The sequence below is a fragment of the Rousettus aegyptiacus genome, unplaced genomic scaffold (assembly GCF_014176215.1).
Source record: "Rousettus aegyptiacus isolate mRouAeg1 unplaced genomic scaffold, mRouAeg1.p scaffold_m13_p_2, whole genome shotgun sequence".
Lineage (NCBI taxonomy): Eukaryota > Metazoa > Chordata > Mammalia > Chiroptera > Pteropodidae > Rousettus > Rousettus aegyptiacus.
The window spans coordinates 175,447,291-175,461,811 of NW_023416295.1; the positions used below are offsets into that span (position 1 = coordinate 175,447,291).

Sequence of the window (14,521 nt, forward strand, 5' to 3'; positions counted from 1 at the left end):
AGAGATTGGTGCAGAAAAACAAACAAAAAAACCCTAAAAATTTCCCCAACTGGGTAAAGGACATAAATTTATAGATCTCAGGAAACTCCTGAAGGACAATGAACAGAAAGTCCTGGCCCGACTCCCCGAGGCTTGTCACCAGCATCCTGGCCATGGGCCCTTCCACAGCTGCCCTGCAAGGGGGGAGGAGCAGACGTGTGGGGGAGGGGAGGAGCCAGCGCGGCAAAAGCACGGATTCGAAAATCTTAATTTATTGTAGACTCTTTTCTCATTGGTGTTGTAATTCCAGTGTTCTGAACATTAATAAATATACATTAAAAACAAAAAACCTCCAGTGTCTAATCTCTGTCATAAAGTCTTAAGTCACAAAAATAGGTTTTACATTTTTCCTGTCTTAACAAAACTGACAATTGTTTTTTTTTGGTAACAGTTCTGATCAAAATAAAAACCACACTGCAAAGGGCAAAACCCATTTGCAGGGGAGTAAGCAATAATATGAAAATGGAGTGTTCAAAGACTCAAAAATATCAAAATTCTTTACTCAGACAGCGTCTCGTCGGCGGTGACCATCCGAAGGTACCATCGTTTAGTATCTTCGAGAGGCCCCACCGGTTAAGGCACATATATACACAGCCGTGCGGGCCAGAGGGCTTCGCGATCTCGTTTCACTTCCGCACTAGTTTTCAGACGTGCCAGTTTCAGACGTGCGTTTCCGCTCGGTCGCTAACATGCTCGCGTTCTCATCAGAATCACAGAATGGAGATCTTGGCATTTTACTTGATTTTTGTATTTTATGGTTTCTTATATTTGGAAGCAGTTGTGCTGATAATTTATTTGGGCACCTGATTTGAAATGAAACGTGTCTGAATGATTCTGGGCCCCGTTCCACAGCCCCTGGGGCCACGCTGTGCCAACTGCCCACAATGGGACAGTCAGAGCCGATCCTTGGTATGAGTTTCCAAAAAACAGCTTGGTAACCATTGAAAGGGTGGCTGTGGCTTTGTCCCTTTGCACAATTGGCCATTTGAAGCGAAATGAAGTAATTGGTGAGCCTCGGGGGCGGAGGGGGACCCAGCCTGCTCGGGGATCCTCGATGTCTAAAAGACCTAGAAAATTGGCAGGAAGGAATGTGACACCCTGGAAGACCTCACAGCTCCCTCTGCATCGTGAGCATGTGAACACTTCATAATGCCGCGGGGACCAGGAGCAGACGGGACAATGGAATTCCCCACCTGCACTGCCAGGCCGGCTGGGAAGGGGTCCAGGGAGGCCCTGCAGGGCCGACGGTGGGGCCCGGTGCGGGGGTTGTGGCCAGGGACGGGGACGGCCGGCGTGAAAATCACCGCCGTGTGGCACCTGCATTCCACACGGACCTCAGCAGGGCTCCCCGAGTCCTACCCAGTCCCCGACCCCCGTCTCGGGTCCACAGCCACGGAGGCAGATGGGAGCTGAGGGCAAACATCCCAAACCCAAACGTGCTGTGAACTCAGGCAGCCGCGTGTAATGCCCGGGGCTCCGTGCTCGGTGGCCCGAGTGCGCACGGGAGCCTGTGTCTAGCGGCTTACTCCCGACCTGTCTCCCGAAGCGCTTCCCTTCCCGCCTCCGATCTGCTGGGACACCAGCTGCCGCGATGCAAGCCAGGTTCAAGCACAGCTGTGCATTCTTCGTCATATAAAAAACAGGGAGAGACCCTTTCGCGGGTCTCCCAGTGTCAACAGAGTCAGCACAAAGGCAAAAACACACAGGCCGCCACCTTCTCACAGTTTCATACAAACGTAGGACAGTATCTACACCTTTTCCTCAAAGACAAGTCACTTAAGACAGGGGTGCCTTTGCAAAGAGCTCCCGCGGCCGCCGGCCAGGGGCCTGCACTGCGGGAAGGCCCTCGCTCTGGTCTTTGCCCGCCGTCCTCAAACCCTGGCGAGCCCAGCCTGGCGGTCCCTCTCACACGAGGCCAGCTCGGCCCTGTCAGCTCCGGTGCCGGGCCTTCTCCTGGCAAGGCCAGCGCACGGTTTTGGCTCCGTCTGCAGTCTGAGGATCAAGCCGTGCTGGCCCGGGGGTCCATGCTGCCTCGTGCTTGTGGCCTTTGGCACTTGTCACAGCTCTGGATGGAGCCAGGGCCCCTGGGGGCAGCCCGGGGCTGGACCAGTCACGGGGCTGACACTGCGGAGGCCCCCAGGGCCCGCTTCACTGTACGGGCAGTGACCCCTCGGGCTCCGGGGTCCAAGGACGTGACGACACAGCAGAGGCTCGGGTGGAGGTGACAGGCTTGTCTCACGGGTTCCTGATGGTTCAAATTGAAGTTTCGTTACTGCCTCTGTGCGTGGGAAGAAGCCACCAGGCAGGTGGAGAGTCAGCAAAGACAGACCCCACTGCCCCTGCAGCCAGCTGCTGGGCCGGGTCCTAGGTTACGAGGGGCGGACCCCCCCCCCCCCGCCACACACACACACACACACTCGGGGGACAGGAGTGCCCGGGAGCTCCAGGGAGCGCAAGCTCATGTGTGGAAGGGAGCAGAAGACGGGCAAGTCGGGCCTGCAGCCCCGAGAGCCAGGGCCGGGCCAGGCCCAGCCGAGCGTCCTCTGCAGCTGGCCACGCACCGGAGCCCGGGGAGTCAAGGTTAGCGACCCAACCAGTCCCCTGAGGTTCAGCAAGGCCATTCTGAAAGGCCTGCTCCCCCTCCTTGCTGGAAGTCCATCAGAGGGAGGAGCCATGGGGACAGGTCGGCAGGTGGGTCTGAGAGGGTCCTAGCTCCCCGCCCCTGAGCCTGTCTCCTCATCCACAGGACGGGGTAGAAGGACCGCCAGCCCGGGAGACGGTGCTTATCAGAATGCTTGGCCCAGCATGGCCTTGAGTCCTAGAGCTCCAGGGCTGACCCAGACTTTGGGGCGACAGCTGATGTAGCCCCCACAGGGCCTCAGGACAGGCCCCAGCTCTGCCGCATCTCTGGCTCGTGCCCCCAGACCCCAGCTGAACCCCCTCCCCCAGAGGTGCGCCAGCCCCGCCTGGCACTCCTGTGCTCAGGCCCCTGACCCCTGCGCCTGGGGGGGACAAAGAGGAAGTTGGTTGGGGGCCCTGCTGAGAACTCACTCCGAGTCGGAGCCGTGGGCCTGGGCGCTCCCGGCCCGCACGTTCATGGCCACCCCGTTGAGGTGCTCGCGCCCCGGCTCCCGGCGCGGGCTCTTGACGGTGATGGCGCTGTCGGGGCCGCGGACGCCGTCGCTGGAGCCCAGGGAGGACGAGCGCGAGGACGCGGGGCTCTGCTCGCACTCCGCCAGCTTCTCACGGAGCCGGGACTTGAGGGTCTTCTCCGTCAGCGGCGGCGGGTAGGTGACCTTGTTTTTCAAGATGCCTGGGGCGCGGGCGACAGAGGTGCCGATCAGGCCGACCTGCTGGCGCCGCGCACTCGGGCAGGGGCGGTCCCTGCGGATCCGAGAATCCCTCCCCGCTGGGCCACCCACCCTCCTTGGCTCTCAGAGACGGTGGCGGGGTCAGACGGCCAACTTTGTGTGCCTGGACATCAACCCAGTCCCCAGGACCCGGTCCGGTCCGGCACGGATCCGCCTCACCCGCATCCCGCAGGCCCCGCCCCGCCACCGCCCACCCCGCCCAGCATGGCCCCGCCCACCCCAACAGGCCCCGCCCCTCCCGCAGGCCCTGCCGCCCCTGCACCTGTTCCCCACCCCCCACATCCACCACCCTCTCTCAGGACAGGGGCTTCTGGACGCAGCAAGGCCTTCACCACGAGCAGGCACCTTTTCTCTGCTCCGGGGGCTGGCTGGGGGGTGCCCCCGCAGGCCTGGGCTGGCCCCTGCGCTCCCCGGCCGGGGGGCGCTGGCCACAGTGCTCGCCCTGCTGGTCGAGGTGCAGCTCCACGCTGACCTTGGTCTCCACCCTCAGGCACGGCTTCTCGCCCGGCTCCTCACTGTCACTCCCAGCCGGGCTCTCCTTGCGCCAGCCGGCGGGGAGGTGGTTGGCCACCGGGTCTACTGAGACACAGGGTGATGACCTTCGACAAGCAGGGAGCCCCCCCCATAGGAGCCACACCCCTGAAAGGTTCCAGATTGTCCCTCCTGGGGGCCCTCTCCCTACGCTCCGGGACCTGAAGGCCTGGCAGGGCCACACCCTCCAGGTTCTGTAACTGAGGCCTGAAGGGGGAAGATCCTGATAGCAGGGGCTCAGGCTGCAATGCCCCCGCTGCACCCCAGCACCCGGGAGCCTTGTGCTGGCTCTCCCCATAGCAGGTGGGGTCAGCCCCAAGACACGCGTGCCTGTACCGTGTGGGCGGCGAGGCGGGTGCCCCCTCCCTGCCCGCACCTCCCCCCGGCCTGTCTTTCACGCTGCCCAGTTCTTGGTTCTGGCCGGCTGTGCCCGCTCCCTCACCTTTGGGGGTGCTGTGGACAGGGCCCGGGGCCGGGTCCCACTTGTCTTCAGCTTCCAAAGCATCGTCCTCACTGTCGGACGAGTGTGAGGAGGCGTAAGAACTGCTCTGCTCATCCAAGGACAGCTCGCTGTCGGAGTCCGAATCGTGGCCTGCAGGTGGCCAGAAGGGACAGGGGCTCAGGCCGGGGCCGGGGTTCTTGCCAAGGGCACAGCAGAGCCCGCCGGGTCCCAGGCATTTCAGGGCAAGAGGGTCCCTGCTGATTTTCCAATGGTGAGACTGGCAGACACCTCCCCAAAGCTGGATGTTCTCCAGTGACCACAACCATGGGACAGACAGACAAGGACCAGGGAGAAGCTGCCACCCGCGGCCCCCTGGGAGGCAGAAGTGTAGGCAGACAGGACATCACCTCTGGGGGACACGTACCGTGGGGCTTCTTGGTGCTCTTGGGCACAAAGGACAGATCTGGCTCCCCATGGCCGCCCCGAGCTGGCCCAGAGGACACGCTGAGCTTCTGGCCCCCTTCGTCCCTGGAGGAGTGGGGAGGGTGGGCTGAGCGCCATCGTCCGGGGAGACACGTGACTCCCCGAGGGCGTGGGAAACAGCGCCAACTAGAGAGCCGGACTCATGGCAAGGGGCCTCCCCAGCCGGCTCGGGACGGCGATGACCATGCCTGCACTGGCTCCAAGAGCCGGGCCACCCCCCAGCCCGGGGACAGCGAGGGCGCCGCGGGGGGCGGACCTGACGGTGCTGTCCAGGGACGCGGTGGACTCGCCCAGGGCCGTGCGCAGCATGTCCGGCTCCTCGCTGCAGGCCGTGTCGCAGTTGAGGGAGCGCTGGGGGCGGGAAGGCTGCTTACGTCCCGAGCAGAGGCCGCAGGGGGCAGAGGGTGGCCCTGGCCCCACAGCAAGCCACTCTGGCAGAGCCCCCACCGGGCACAGAGCACAGGGGCCCCGACGAGGCCAAGGGGAGAGCTTCGCCCACCCCCCGTGGTGGCCAGAGGCCGGCCTCGCTCCCACAGCCACTGTTTCGGGTCAGGGTCCCCGCCGGCTGGGCCCTGTCCTCCTGAGACCCCGAAAAGTAGAGCTGCGACCATGACAGACCAGATGTCATGACCTGCGGGTGGCTCTGTGCTGGCCTCTTTGTGAGGGACACTAAGGCCGTGGAGACGTGACTGATGTTTGCCCCAGGAAGCCACACGGACCCTGGTGAGCAGTGCAGCCCCGCCGCCAGGCCCTGGGGGCGCCCCTGGGTGCCTCCTACCGTCAGCAGTGTGGCCCTCGTGGTGGCCGACTCGTCCGGGTGTGGCTTTTTCCCGACAAAGACCCCCTTGAGGTGCTTCCGGACCTCCCTGTTGAGCACGCAGTGGAACAAGAGGACGAAGAGGCCCTGGGGAGAGGGGCAACAGGTCAGCAGAGGAGCCAGGCCCTGTGGCCGCCACACTGAGCGCCCCCCGCTGCTGAGGACGCGGGGAGCACAGCCCGCCAACGCGTGCCACTGAGCACCCAGAGTGCCCGGCGCCATGGCTGCAGACGCCACCGAGGCCCACGCTCAGCCATCCGCCACAAGGGCTTCTGCTTTCTGGGGGAAGCGGGGCAAGGCGGCCTGCTCGCGGGGGCCAGGAGGGCCCCATCCTGGCCACTGCCCTCACGCCATCCTGGGTCTCCCGTGGTATGTCGTTAATCGATTTTCTGGGGAGCCCTTGGTGTGAACTGTGAATGGCCAACACTCCTCCTTGGGGGCATGAGTGGGATTTATGCTGGTCTGGGGAGGGGCAGGGAGCCCCAGCAGCGGCTGAGCAGAGGATGGTGTCCCGACAATGTAGGAGGACCAGGGGGCACCGCCCCTGGGGAGGCGCTGAGCAGAGCCGAGTGTAGGACGACAGGCTCCTGCCGGTGGCGGGACCGTGTGTGGTGACCCGGCCGTCACTGCTCACACGCTGCAGCTGCACTAGAACATGGTGCGGCCTGGTTTCTCCCGGGAGTTCCGACACTGCCAGGGACCCTCTTGGCCGGCTGGGGTCGAAGCATCTCAGGGAGGGAGCAGTATACGTGACCCATGACCTCACCAGGGCTGGCCCAGCAGAGACCCCGCCAGGCACATCGGCCGGCCGCTTACCTGGAGGCAGCTGAAGGCGGCGAAGAGGTAGTGGAAGGCCAGCTCGTCGCTGTTCACGGCCAGCAGCCCCAGCAGCCAGGCGGCGCTGACGAGCAGCAGCAGGGCGAAGGCGGACCTCAGCAGGGCGCTGCGGGCGGGGCGGGGCGGGGCGGGGCGGGGGCGGGGCTGACTCCACAGCCCGCCCCGCCCCGCCCACCCGCTCGCACTCGCTCTCATCCACCCATCTGCGCCCCGCCCCGCACTCACGCATCTGTCTGTCCAGCCGCGCACCCTTCCCACACCCCTCTAAGCTCCCTTCTGGGGGGCCAGGCGGGCCTGTGCCCTCTGCTGCCCGGTGGGCGTCTCTTCACCCACCTCCCGGCGAGTGTCACCCCACCCGAGAGGTGCCCTCGTCCTCCTCTCCCGACCCTTCCTCGGCTCCCGCCGGGCCTGCATCTCGGAGGCCGCTTCGCGGGTCGCCTCTCCTCTCCCAGCCGCCAAACGCGGCAAGTTCCTTCTTGCTGCGGGGGGCCCCCATCCCTGCGGCCGGCATCACCTCCGCCTCAGCATCTTCCCCCACCCACTGCCGTCGCCCCTGCCGCCCTGGCCTGCACCATCCCAGGGCCGCGCCATCCCAGGTGAGGAGGATGGAGCCTGGGGGCCGTCGAGAAAGCCCCGAGCCGCTCCGTGACCTCCCACCACACGCTGCCGGGCCTCCGTCCTAAACCCTCCTGGATCCGAATGTGTCTCCCTCCCTGGTCCCCCGTCCTCGCGGGGGTCAGCCTCCCTCCCGCTCCACAGCGCCCGGTGCTGCTCGGATCCGGACACCACCTGGTGGTACCGCCTTGGCAGGCTCCAGCCGCCAGCCTCTCCTCACGGCGGCCCACGGACCCCCACCTGTGAGGCTGTCCTCGGTCCTCTGAACTGGCCTGGCCAGTTGTCCCCACCACCGCTGCAGCTGAGCGGGGTCGTGGCCAAGGGGCCCGGCCCGCGGAGTGACCGGCACTCTCCAGGGGCTCCATGGACCAGACATTCGGGGTCTCCACGTCAGCCCCCTCCCACTCCGGGTTTAGCGTCAACTTACACGATCCCTTTCCTTTCATAATAACGGTGCTTTCTTTGGCAGGAAATTCTCGCAGACAGAACAAAAATGACTGTATTGACCTGAAACGAACAAAACAAAGTCCGGTGACCGATCGTCTGTGCTGCGCAGCAGACCTTCAAAAGCCGAACGCCTCTGAGCACGGTCGTGTGTGCCTCGGGGAGGCGAGCCTAGGACGGGCAGGCCCTAGGCCCACGTGCCGGCCTGCGCCTGGAGGACGTCCCTTCCCGGGGGCTGGACACAGTGGACGTGGACTGGAACCCGGAGTCCCTGGGTCCGAGGACGAGGCCTCACCACAGTGAGGTCAGCCCTTCCTGCCCCTCCAGCCCCTCCAGCCGACACTCCGAGGGCACCCCAGCTTCCCATGTCCCCGAGAACCCCACTCACAATTATAACCGTTCCGATGGGCCCAACAAAGCTCCAGATCAGGGTGTCTTGCAGGGACAGCCAGCAGAAGTCAGGGTTTCCGTAGCCCTGGGGGTCCAGGCCCACCGCCAGTCCTGGACCGCAAGGAGGGGTGAGTGAGGGGACGCCCCGGGAGGGGACCCTCCGACGGCCGGCCCCGGCGGGTGTGGCCGCAAACACGGGGGACCCTCCGGCGGCCGGCCCCGGCGGGTGTGGCCGCAAACACGGGGGACCCTCCGGCGGCCGGCCCCGGCGGGTGTGGCCGCAAACACGAGGGACCCTCCGGCGGCCGGCCCCGGCGGGTGTGGCCGCAAACACGGCGCTCCCAGCCCCACCCAGGCAGGACCCCAGCATCGCCCTCAGCAGGAAGGGCCCGGAGCCCAAGATAAACAGGTGGGATGTGACGAAGGCCCAGGTCCCCTCAAAACACAGCCCCTCACAGTGCCAAGTGACAGAGCACCATGCGCATGTGGGCCTGGACAGCTACGAGGAGCCCCCGGGGCTGGGGCTGCTGAGGGTCACCACAGGGAGACAAGGGCGGCAGCGGCCGGAGAGAGGCGCGCACGACCTGCCCGCTCTGCGCCGCGGCCTCCCCTGACCCCGCCCTCCCTTCTGGGGGGCCCGAGCTGGGACAGGCCCCATGACCTCCGACAGCCTGCCCTTCCTTCTGCTCCGGAGCCCAGCAGACCGGAAGCCAGCCCCTCGCAGGGCCTGGGAAGAGATGCTCTGTTCCGTCCAGCCGTTTGGAGGGGGCACCCGAGGCGACCACACAGGGTGGAGCAGAGATGGGGACGTGTGTGATACTCGCTCCCCCCCCCCAACAGACGGCGTGGACACACAGGCCAGGCCGAGGGCCACCCGTGCCCGGCCAGCGTGTGACGAGGCTGCACACACAGCCCGGAGGCGGTGGCATGGCCGGCCAGCGCCCCCGGCCCGGCCCGAGGCTCCCCGGAATCCATTTCAGTTCTTTGGAAAAAGACTTAAGTGTTAAAAAAAAATTTTTTTTAAAACAAATTAAAAATGTGAAACGTCTGAAGTTAGATCCCAAAGCCAAAGCCATCTCCAAGGCATTTCACAGGTAACTCGGGAGGCTCATTTTTTCCCAGGTTAGGTGTTTTATTAGACATGTAGAAAACGGCCTTGAGCTTCTCCAAGGGAAGTCGTCCTCCACCTCAGACTGTCCCCCACCTCAGACCGTCCCCCACCTCAGACCGACCCCCACCTCAGACCAACCCCCACCTCAGACGGGGGCCTCGGCCTGGGGCCTTGCCCCCACCTCCTCCTCTGCAGACCTTTGGCCCTGACACCCGCCTGCCCCCCGACCGGGTCAGGCCCTCAGACCCAGCAGACGGGAGCTTCAGGGGGCGTGGGGGTGGGGGCGAGGGCCCTCCCCTGTGTCACTCATGGCCGCCTGGAGCCATGAGCATTGGTGACCTGAATGAGGAAAAGCCACTTAACGTCACCTGTGCCATGGGGACGGCCCCACCGGAAGTGGCCATGTGGCATGCCCAGCCTGGGGTCTGGCCCGCACAGGCGCCTCATGGGAGGGTGGGCTCCGTCGAGAACTGTCACCGTTCTAACAAGCGCCGGAAGGTGCTAACCGAGAGGCTCGGCACAGGCTGTGGCCCCCCGCGGCCTCCGAGGCACGCTCCTCTGGGCGCAGACCCCGGTTCTGCAGACAGCACCCCCTTCGGAGGGCTCCTTGCTACACCCCTCGGTGACTTCCTGCTGTGGGGACACCCCTAGTGTAGCGGTGGCCCCCTAGGAAGGTCGGTCCGGCTCCTGAGCCCCCGAATCTGCGAAGGTGGCTTTATCTGGAAACAGTCCAGTTAAGGATCTCGAGATGAGACCACACTGGCTTAGGACGGACCCCTGATCCGGTGACCGGTGGCCTTACGGGGGGGGGGGGGAGGGTGACTGGGACAGAGACGCCCGGGGAGGACAGGCGATGACGGTGAGGCTGCAGCGATGGGGGAGGGGGGCCCGGGCAGACCGTCCCCCAGTCCCTCAGCCTCCGGAAGGAACCAGCCCGCCACGCCTCCACACCTCCAGACGGTGCGGGGACGGCCCGTTTCTCTAAGCCCCCCCGTGCGTGGTACCTGGAGGCAGGGGGCCTAGCAAACTAAACACCTGCGCTCAAACTTCGGGACATGCCGGCAGTCACGTCCCCTCCCTGCGCTGGGCCTCGGGGTCACCCACCAGCGGCCGAGGTCCACGATGTTCGTGTACGGGTGAGGCCCCGCCTGTGGCAGTGAGTGAACTCCCTGCCCGCCACCTGAGGCCCTGGGGCTGGGGGCAGCTGCCCTCAGGGGGACAGTCTAGACCAGGACGCACACCTGAGTTCACTAGTGGCACAGACATGGGCTTTTTGACTAAATGCCACAGGCACCCTGAGCAGACCGGGGCCCAGTCCTCAAGCAGCTCACACGGGACAGGAGCTGCGGCCCACAGCGGGGACTGGATGGTCACACTCGTGTGCGCGGACAAGTGTGCAGGGCTGGGGCCTCCTCTGCTGGGGAGGGTACAGAAGGAAGAGGAGGCCAGGCGGTGTGGGGCGCTGGCCTCCCTGACGCGGGCTCCGGGGCCGGGGACGTCACGCGGGTCCCCCGTGGCGACCGGTCCCCGGCCGGGCCCCCCACGTCCTCACCTGTGACGATGGCCGGGATGCCCCAGCCCACGACGTAGTAGAACCTCATGGGCCCCGCGTCGACGTTGCGAGGCTCCGTCAGCATGCGGTACACGTGGAGGCTCTCCACGAAGGTCCAGGCGAAGACGCTCATGTGGACGTAGTGCAGCGTGATGGCCACCAACGTGCACAGGAACTGCCAGGAGAGGGGCCGCTCAGCGCGGGCCGAGGCCTCGGGGGCCCGGGTGGGAGGGGCGAGGCCAGACCCGCCTCCTGCCCACCGCGAGGGTCCATGTGCCCGAAGCGGGAAATCGACTTCTTTGGTTTTTGTGTTCGATTCACTCGAGAGCGCTGAGAGCCACAAGTCACAGCGCCTCAGGCTCCCGACGTGGAAGAGAGGACGGGGTGGGGGCGAGGCACCTGGGGTCCCCGGGACCCTCCCCAGCCCAGATCAGTGCCAAGAGCCAGCGCAGCCTGGGGGCCAGAGGTAGGCAGAGCCTCTAGTATTTCCAGTAGAAGCTGGAAATTTGTGTTTTTATATCATGGTTTCAAATTTTGAAATTTAATTTAAAGTAAAAAAAAAAAAATTGTGGAGGTGGCCTGCTCAGGCTGAGGGCCCCAGACCATGACCTTGGCCCACCACCCCGACCCCTGCACAGGTCTCCAGGGTCCAGCGGAAGTGGCCAGAGAGAGGGAGGGGCTTTGTGCTTCACGGCCTCAAGGGACAAGTGACAGCGAGTCATGGAGCCTGAGCTGGTGGGGGCCTCGCGTCTCTGCCGCAGGAAGGACGGGGAGGCGAGCGTTTATGCTGCTCCTGTCCTTCCTGCACCAGGTGGCTGTCTGGCCGGTGGCCAAGCGCCAGGTGGCTGTCTGGCCGGTGGCCAAGCGCCACGAAGAGAAAGTCAACTTCCAGGGCAGCTGAGGGACAGCATCCGGCTGCTGGGAAGCCAGCCCGTGTCCCTGGACAGCAGGACAGACGTGGAGAGCCCTGTCCTGACCCCCACCCCAGTCACAGTCTGTCCAGCCTCCCAGGGTCCCAGAGTCCATGCCACGGGGACGCCTGGACCTCGACGGGCAAGCAGGGCGGGAGGAGGCAGACGGCCGCCACCCTGACGTGCCGAGGAGCCCGGTCAGTGTCTCCCGCGGGGAGCTCGACAGACCCCCGGCTCGCTGAGAACGTCAGCTTCAACGGCCCCCTTCCCTCCGGACACGAAACCCCAGTGGTGACGACCTGTGCACAGTGACGTCCGTCAAACGCGGTACGAAGCAGGACCCGAGCGGAAAACGACAAGCTCGGGGTGCGACTGGAGACACGCCCTCTGCCTCTCCCCCCCCCCCCCCCCCCGCCCCAGATGCCAGACTCGGCAGGAATGGGGCGGGGGCGGGGGCGGCAGGCGGAGCCCGGGGCCCGGCGCGCCCCGCTCCGAACGGCCCCGCTCCCCGTGCGCGGAGACGGGGCCCAGCGAGGGGGCTGGCGGCTCGCGGCCTTTAAACCGCGAGGAAGGCAAACGCGGAAAAACACTTTTTTTTGGTTGTTAAAAAAAATGAGGCGTTAGAAACCCCTTTTGAAAGTTCACGGGGCCGTACTTGCACGGACTTCTGCGGTAAACGTGCTGCCTTTCCAGAACAAAGACCAAACGCTAAGGCACAATAAATCATTTCCGCCTGCCAGAAATCTGGGAGATGAGACACCTCGCCCAGCAACGGGACGGTGCGTCAACAGAAACCCGTAAGGAGCGGGCACGGAGCCAAGGCACCCGCATTCCTTTCTGTCCTGCCCGTCGGGGCGCAGGGTGCCACGAGGCCCCCCACCCCCAGCAGCCTGGGAAGGAGGGCGGGCCTCGGGGCACCTCCCGTGTGGCGGGCAGTTACAGCGAATGGCTCGCCCCAAGTCCACATCCCCCCACGAGACCACTCGAAGGGTTCTGGAGTGAGTCGCGGGGCGTCCCGCAGATGCACTGATAAGGCCTGCAGGCCGGTGGAGGCGCACCGCCCTGGCCCGGCCGGATGCAGAGAACCAGCTGCAGTGGCACCTCCTCAGGGATGGGGGGTCCCCTCCCCCTGCCCAGCTTAGGGGTCAGGCCTCTGCGACAGGCCTGGACCCCCGATGTCACAGCTGAGAAGCCACTGAAGCCATCGGAGCCACCCTCTCAAGCTGTCGGCCTGCGACGCCCTGTCTCTACGCACTTATCGGGTGGGACTGCCCACGCTCTCCTCACAGGTGGGTCTGGCTGCCCGGCGAGGGTCTGGAGGGGCCCCGCGGCTCGCAGCGCATGAGGAGGAGAGCTCAAGCGCGCGGCGACTCCGGCCGGCTGGCTGGCAGATTCCATCCCGGTCTTCTCATTCCCCTTCCTGTCCTCGGGCCTGTCCGTTCCCACAGACTCATTTCCTCTTCACGTGGGGGGCGCTTCCTCATGCTCGCCTCGGCCCCCCGAGGGGAGTGTCCAGCCTCGCCCAGACTCGCCGCTGCCCGAGTTTCCAGCCCACATGGAGTCCCCACCTGCTTGTCCCTTCTGCAGACCCGACCCCTCTCCTCCCCCACACCCCATTCCCCGGCGGCCCCAACACCTGCCCTTCTCATGCCCTCAGTTCTGGGGCTCACCACCAGGCTGACGAAGACAGCCCCCCACTGCTCTTCTGAACCCCAGACCCCTCCCCCCACCTTCCCCATCGCTGAGGTCACCTTCCTGGAACGCAGACCCAGCCATGGCTCTGCACAGTGCTTGGCGCGGCCCCTCGGGCTCTGGGTGGCCGGATCCCCGACCTGCCCCTGGCCTGCCCTGGACCCCTCCCACTGGACGGCGAATGGGCGGTCAGGACGGTCCCCGGACCTGGCTCAGCCGGGCCCCCACCAGGGCGCCATCGGGCACCTGTCCTTTGTGTTCCTGTCCGGCAGGTGGGTTCCGAGGACATGCAGGGGAGGGGAGGGCTTTTTGCATCTGGGTGTTTGGTGGCTTAACCATGGTGACAGGCAGCGGGTGCTCAGAACACGAGGAACGAAGGGACAGCAGCTACGTCGGCCGCACCTGGCGGGGCGGGGCAGCCCATCGCTTGCCCACCGCAGAAGGGATCCAGAGGCGAGGGCGACCTCTCGGCTTCCCGGGGTCACGGTGCATGCACGCACGATGGTCCGCGGGCCTCAGAGTTCCCTAGGGCTATCCGGGTCACCTTCAGTCACAGACACTTTGTATGGCCCTGGGCAGGTCACCAGCCTCGCTGGGCCGGCTCTGTCACCTGTGAAGAGCACACCTCCCCGGGGCCACTTCCACCGGAACCACATCCGTAGAGCCTCAGGCACAGGGCCTGCTCCTCCCTCCACCTGTGGCCCAGCACGCCGGGCTGTGACCCTTGTATTTTGAAAATCCTCTTTGTAAAACGGAAAACCAGCCACGGACTCAAAGCCACAAACCTCTCTCCCCCTCGGCTGCTTTTTGGCTGGGCGGCCAGCTCCCCGCCAAGGTGGGTCCCTGCCCCAGAGCCCAGGGTCCCCGCAGCCGCCAGCCCACCCCTCCCTCCATGCCCGATTTCACACACAGGTCTCCAGGACAACCAGCTACTTTGCTAAGCCCTCCAATTACTCCTCGCGGGGTGTCTGCAGACCGGTTTGGGTGTTTGTGGGGTGGCCCACCCCACCGCCTGCATCATCTAATTACCCATAACCCCCACGAGCTTATGCAAAGCCCCACGAGCACACACGGCACCCCGTAAGCTCCTGTGACACCCGGGAGCCCGCACGATACCCCAGGAGGCCAGGTGGCCCCCGCACACCTACACGACCTGGGGCGGCTTGAGAAGCACACCCTGTATTGAACCAGGTCACAGGGAAGCACCCCGTGTCCCCTCCGGGCCCTTCCTGCTTGCGTTCACTCTCTCTCAGGAGGCGCCCTCCTCTTCCTCAGCCCTGTCTGCA

The 14,521-nt window shown here is 65.2% G+C and overlaps 1 protein-coding gene across 5 annotated transcripts in view; it reads right to left on the reverse strand.

Moving 5' to 3' along the window:
* Positions 1–235: 235 nt before the first annotated feature.
* The window catches only part of CELSR1 (cadherin EGF LAG seven-pass G-type receptor 1), a 102,586-nt gene continuing 88,300 nt past the window's right edge, over positions 236–14,521 (reverse strand). For 2 of the 5 annotated variants that reach the window (XM_036237683.1, XM_036237679.1), the window contains 11 exons: positions 10,633–10,807; positions 7,968–8,080; positions 7,563–7,642; positions 6,500–6,626; positions 5,645–5,770; positions 5,123–5,217; positions 4,808–4,911; positions 4,384–4,533; positions 3,756–3,989; positions 3,091–3,352; positions 236–2,317 (listed from right to left, as the gene is read on the reverse strand). In XM_036237683.1, coding sequence (XP_036093576.1) covers positions 2,293–2,317; positions 3,091–3,352; positions 3,756–3,989; positions 4,384–4,533; positions 4,808–4,911; positions 5,123–5,217; positions 5,645–5,770; positions 6,500–6,626; positions 7,563–7,642; positions 7,968–8,080; positions 10,633–10,807 — 1,491 coding nt within the window. In that variant the 3' untranslated portion in view covers positions 236–2,292. The remainder of the gene's footprint in view (positions 2,318–3,090; positions 3,353–3,755; positions 3,990–4,383; positions 4,534–4,807; positions 4,912–5,122; positions 5,218–5,644; positions 5,771–6,499; positions 6,627–7,562; positions 7,643–7,967; positions 8,081–10,632; positions 10,808–14,521) is intronic. The other 3 variants (XM_036237680.1, XM_036237681.1, XM_036237682.1) reach the window with 3 other exon arrangements.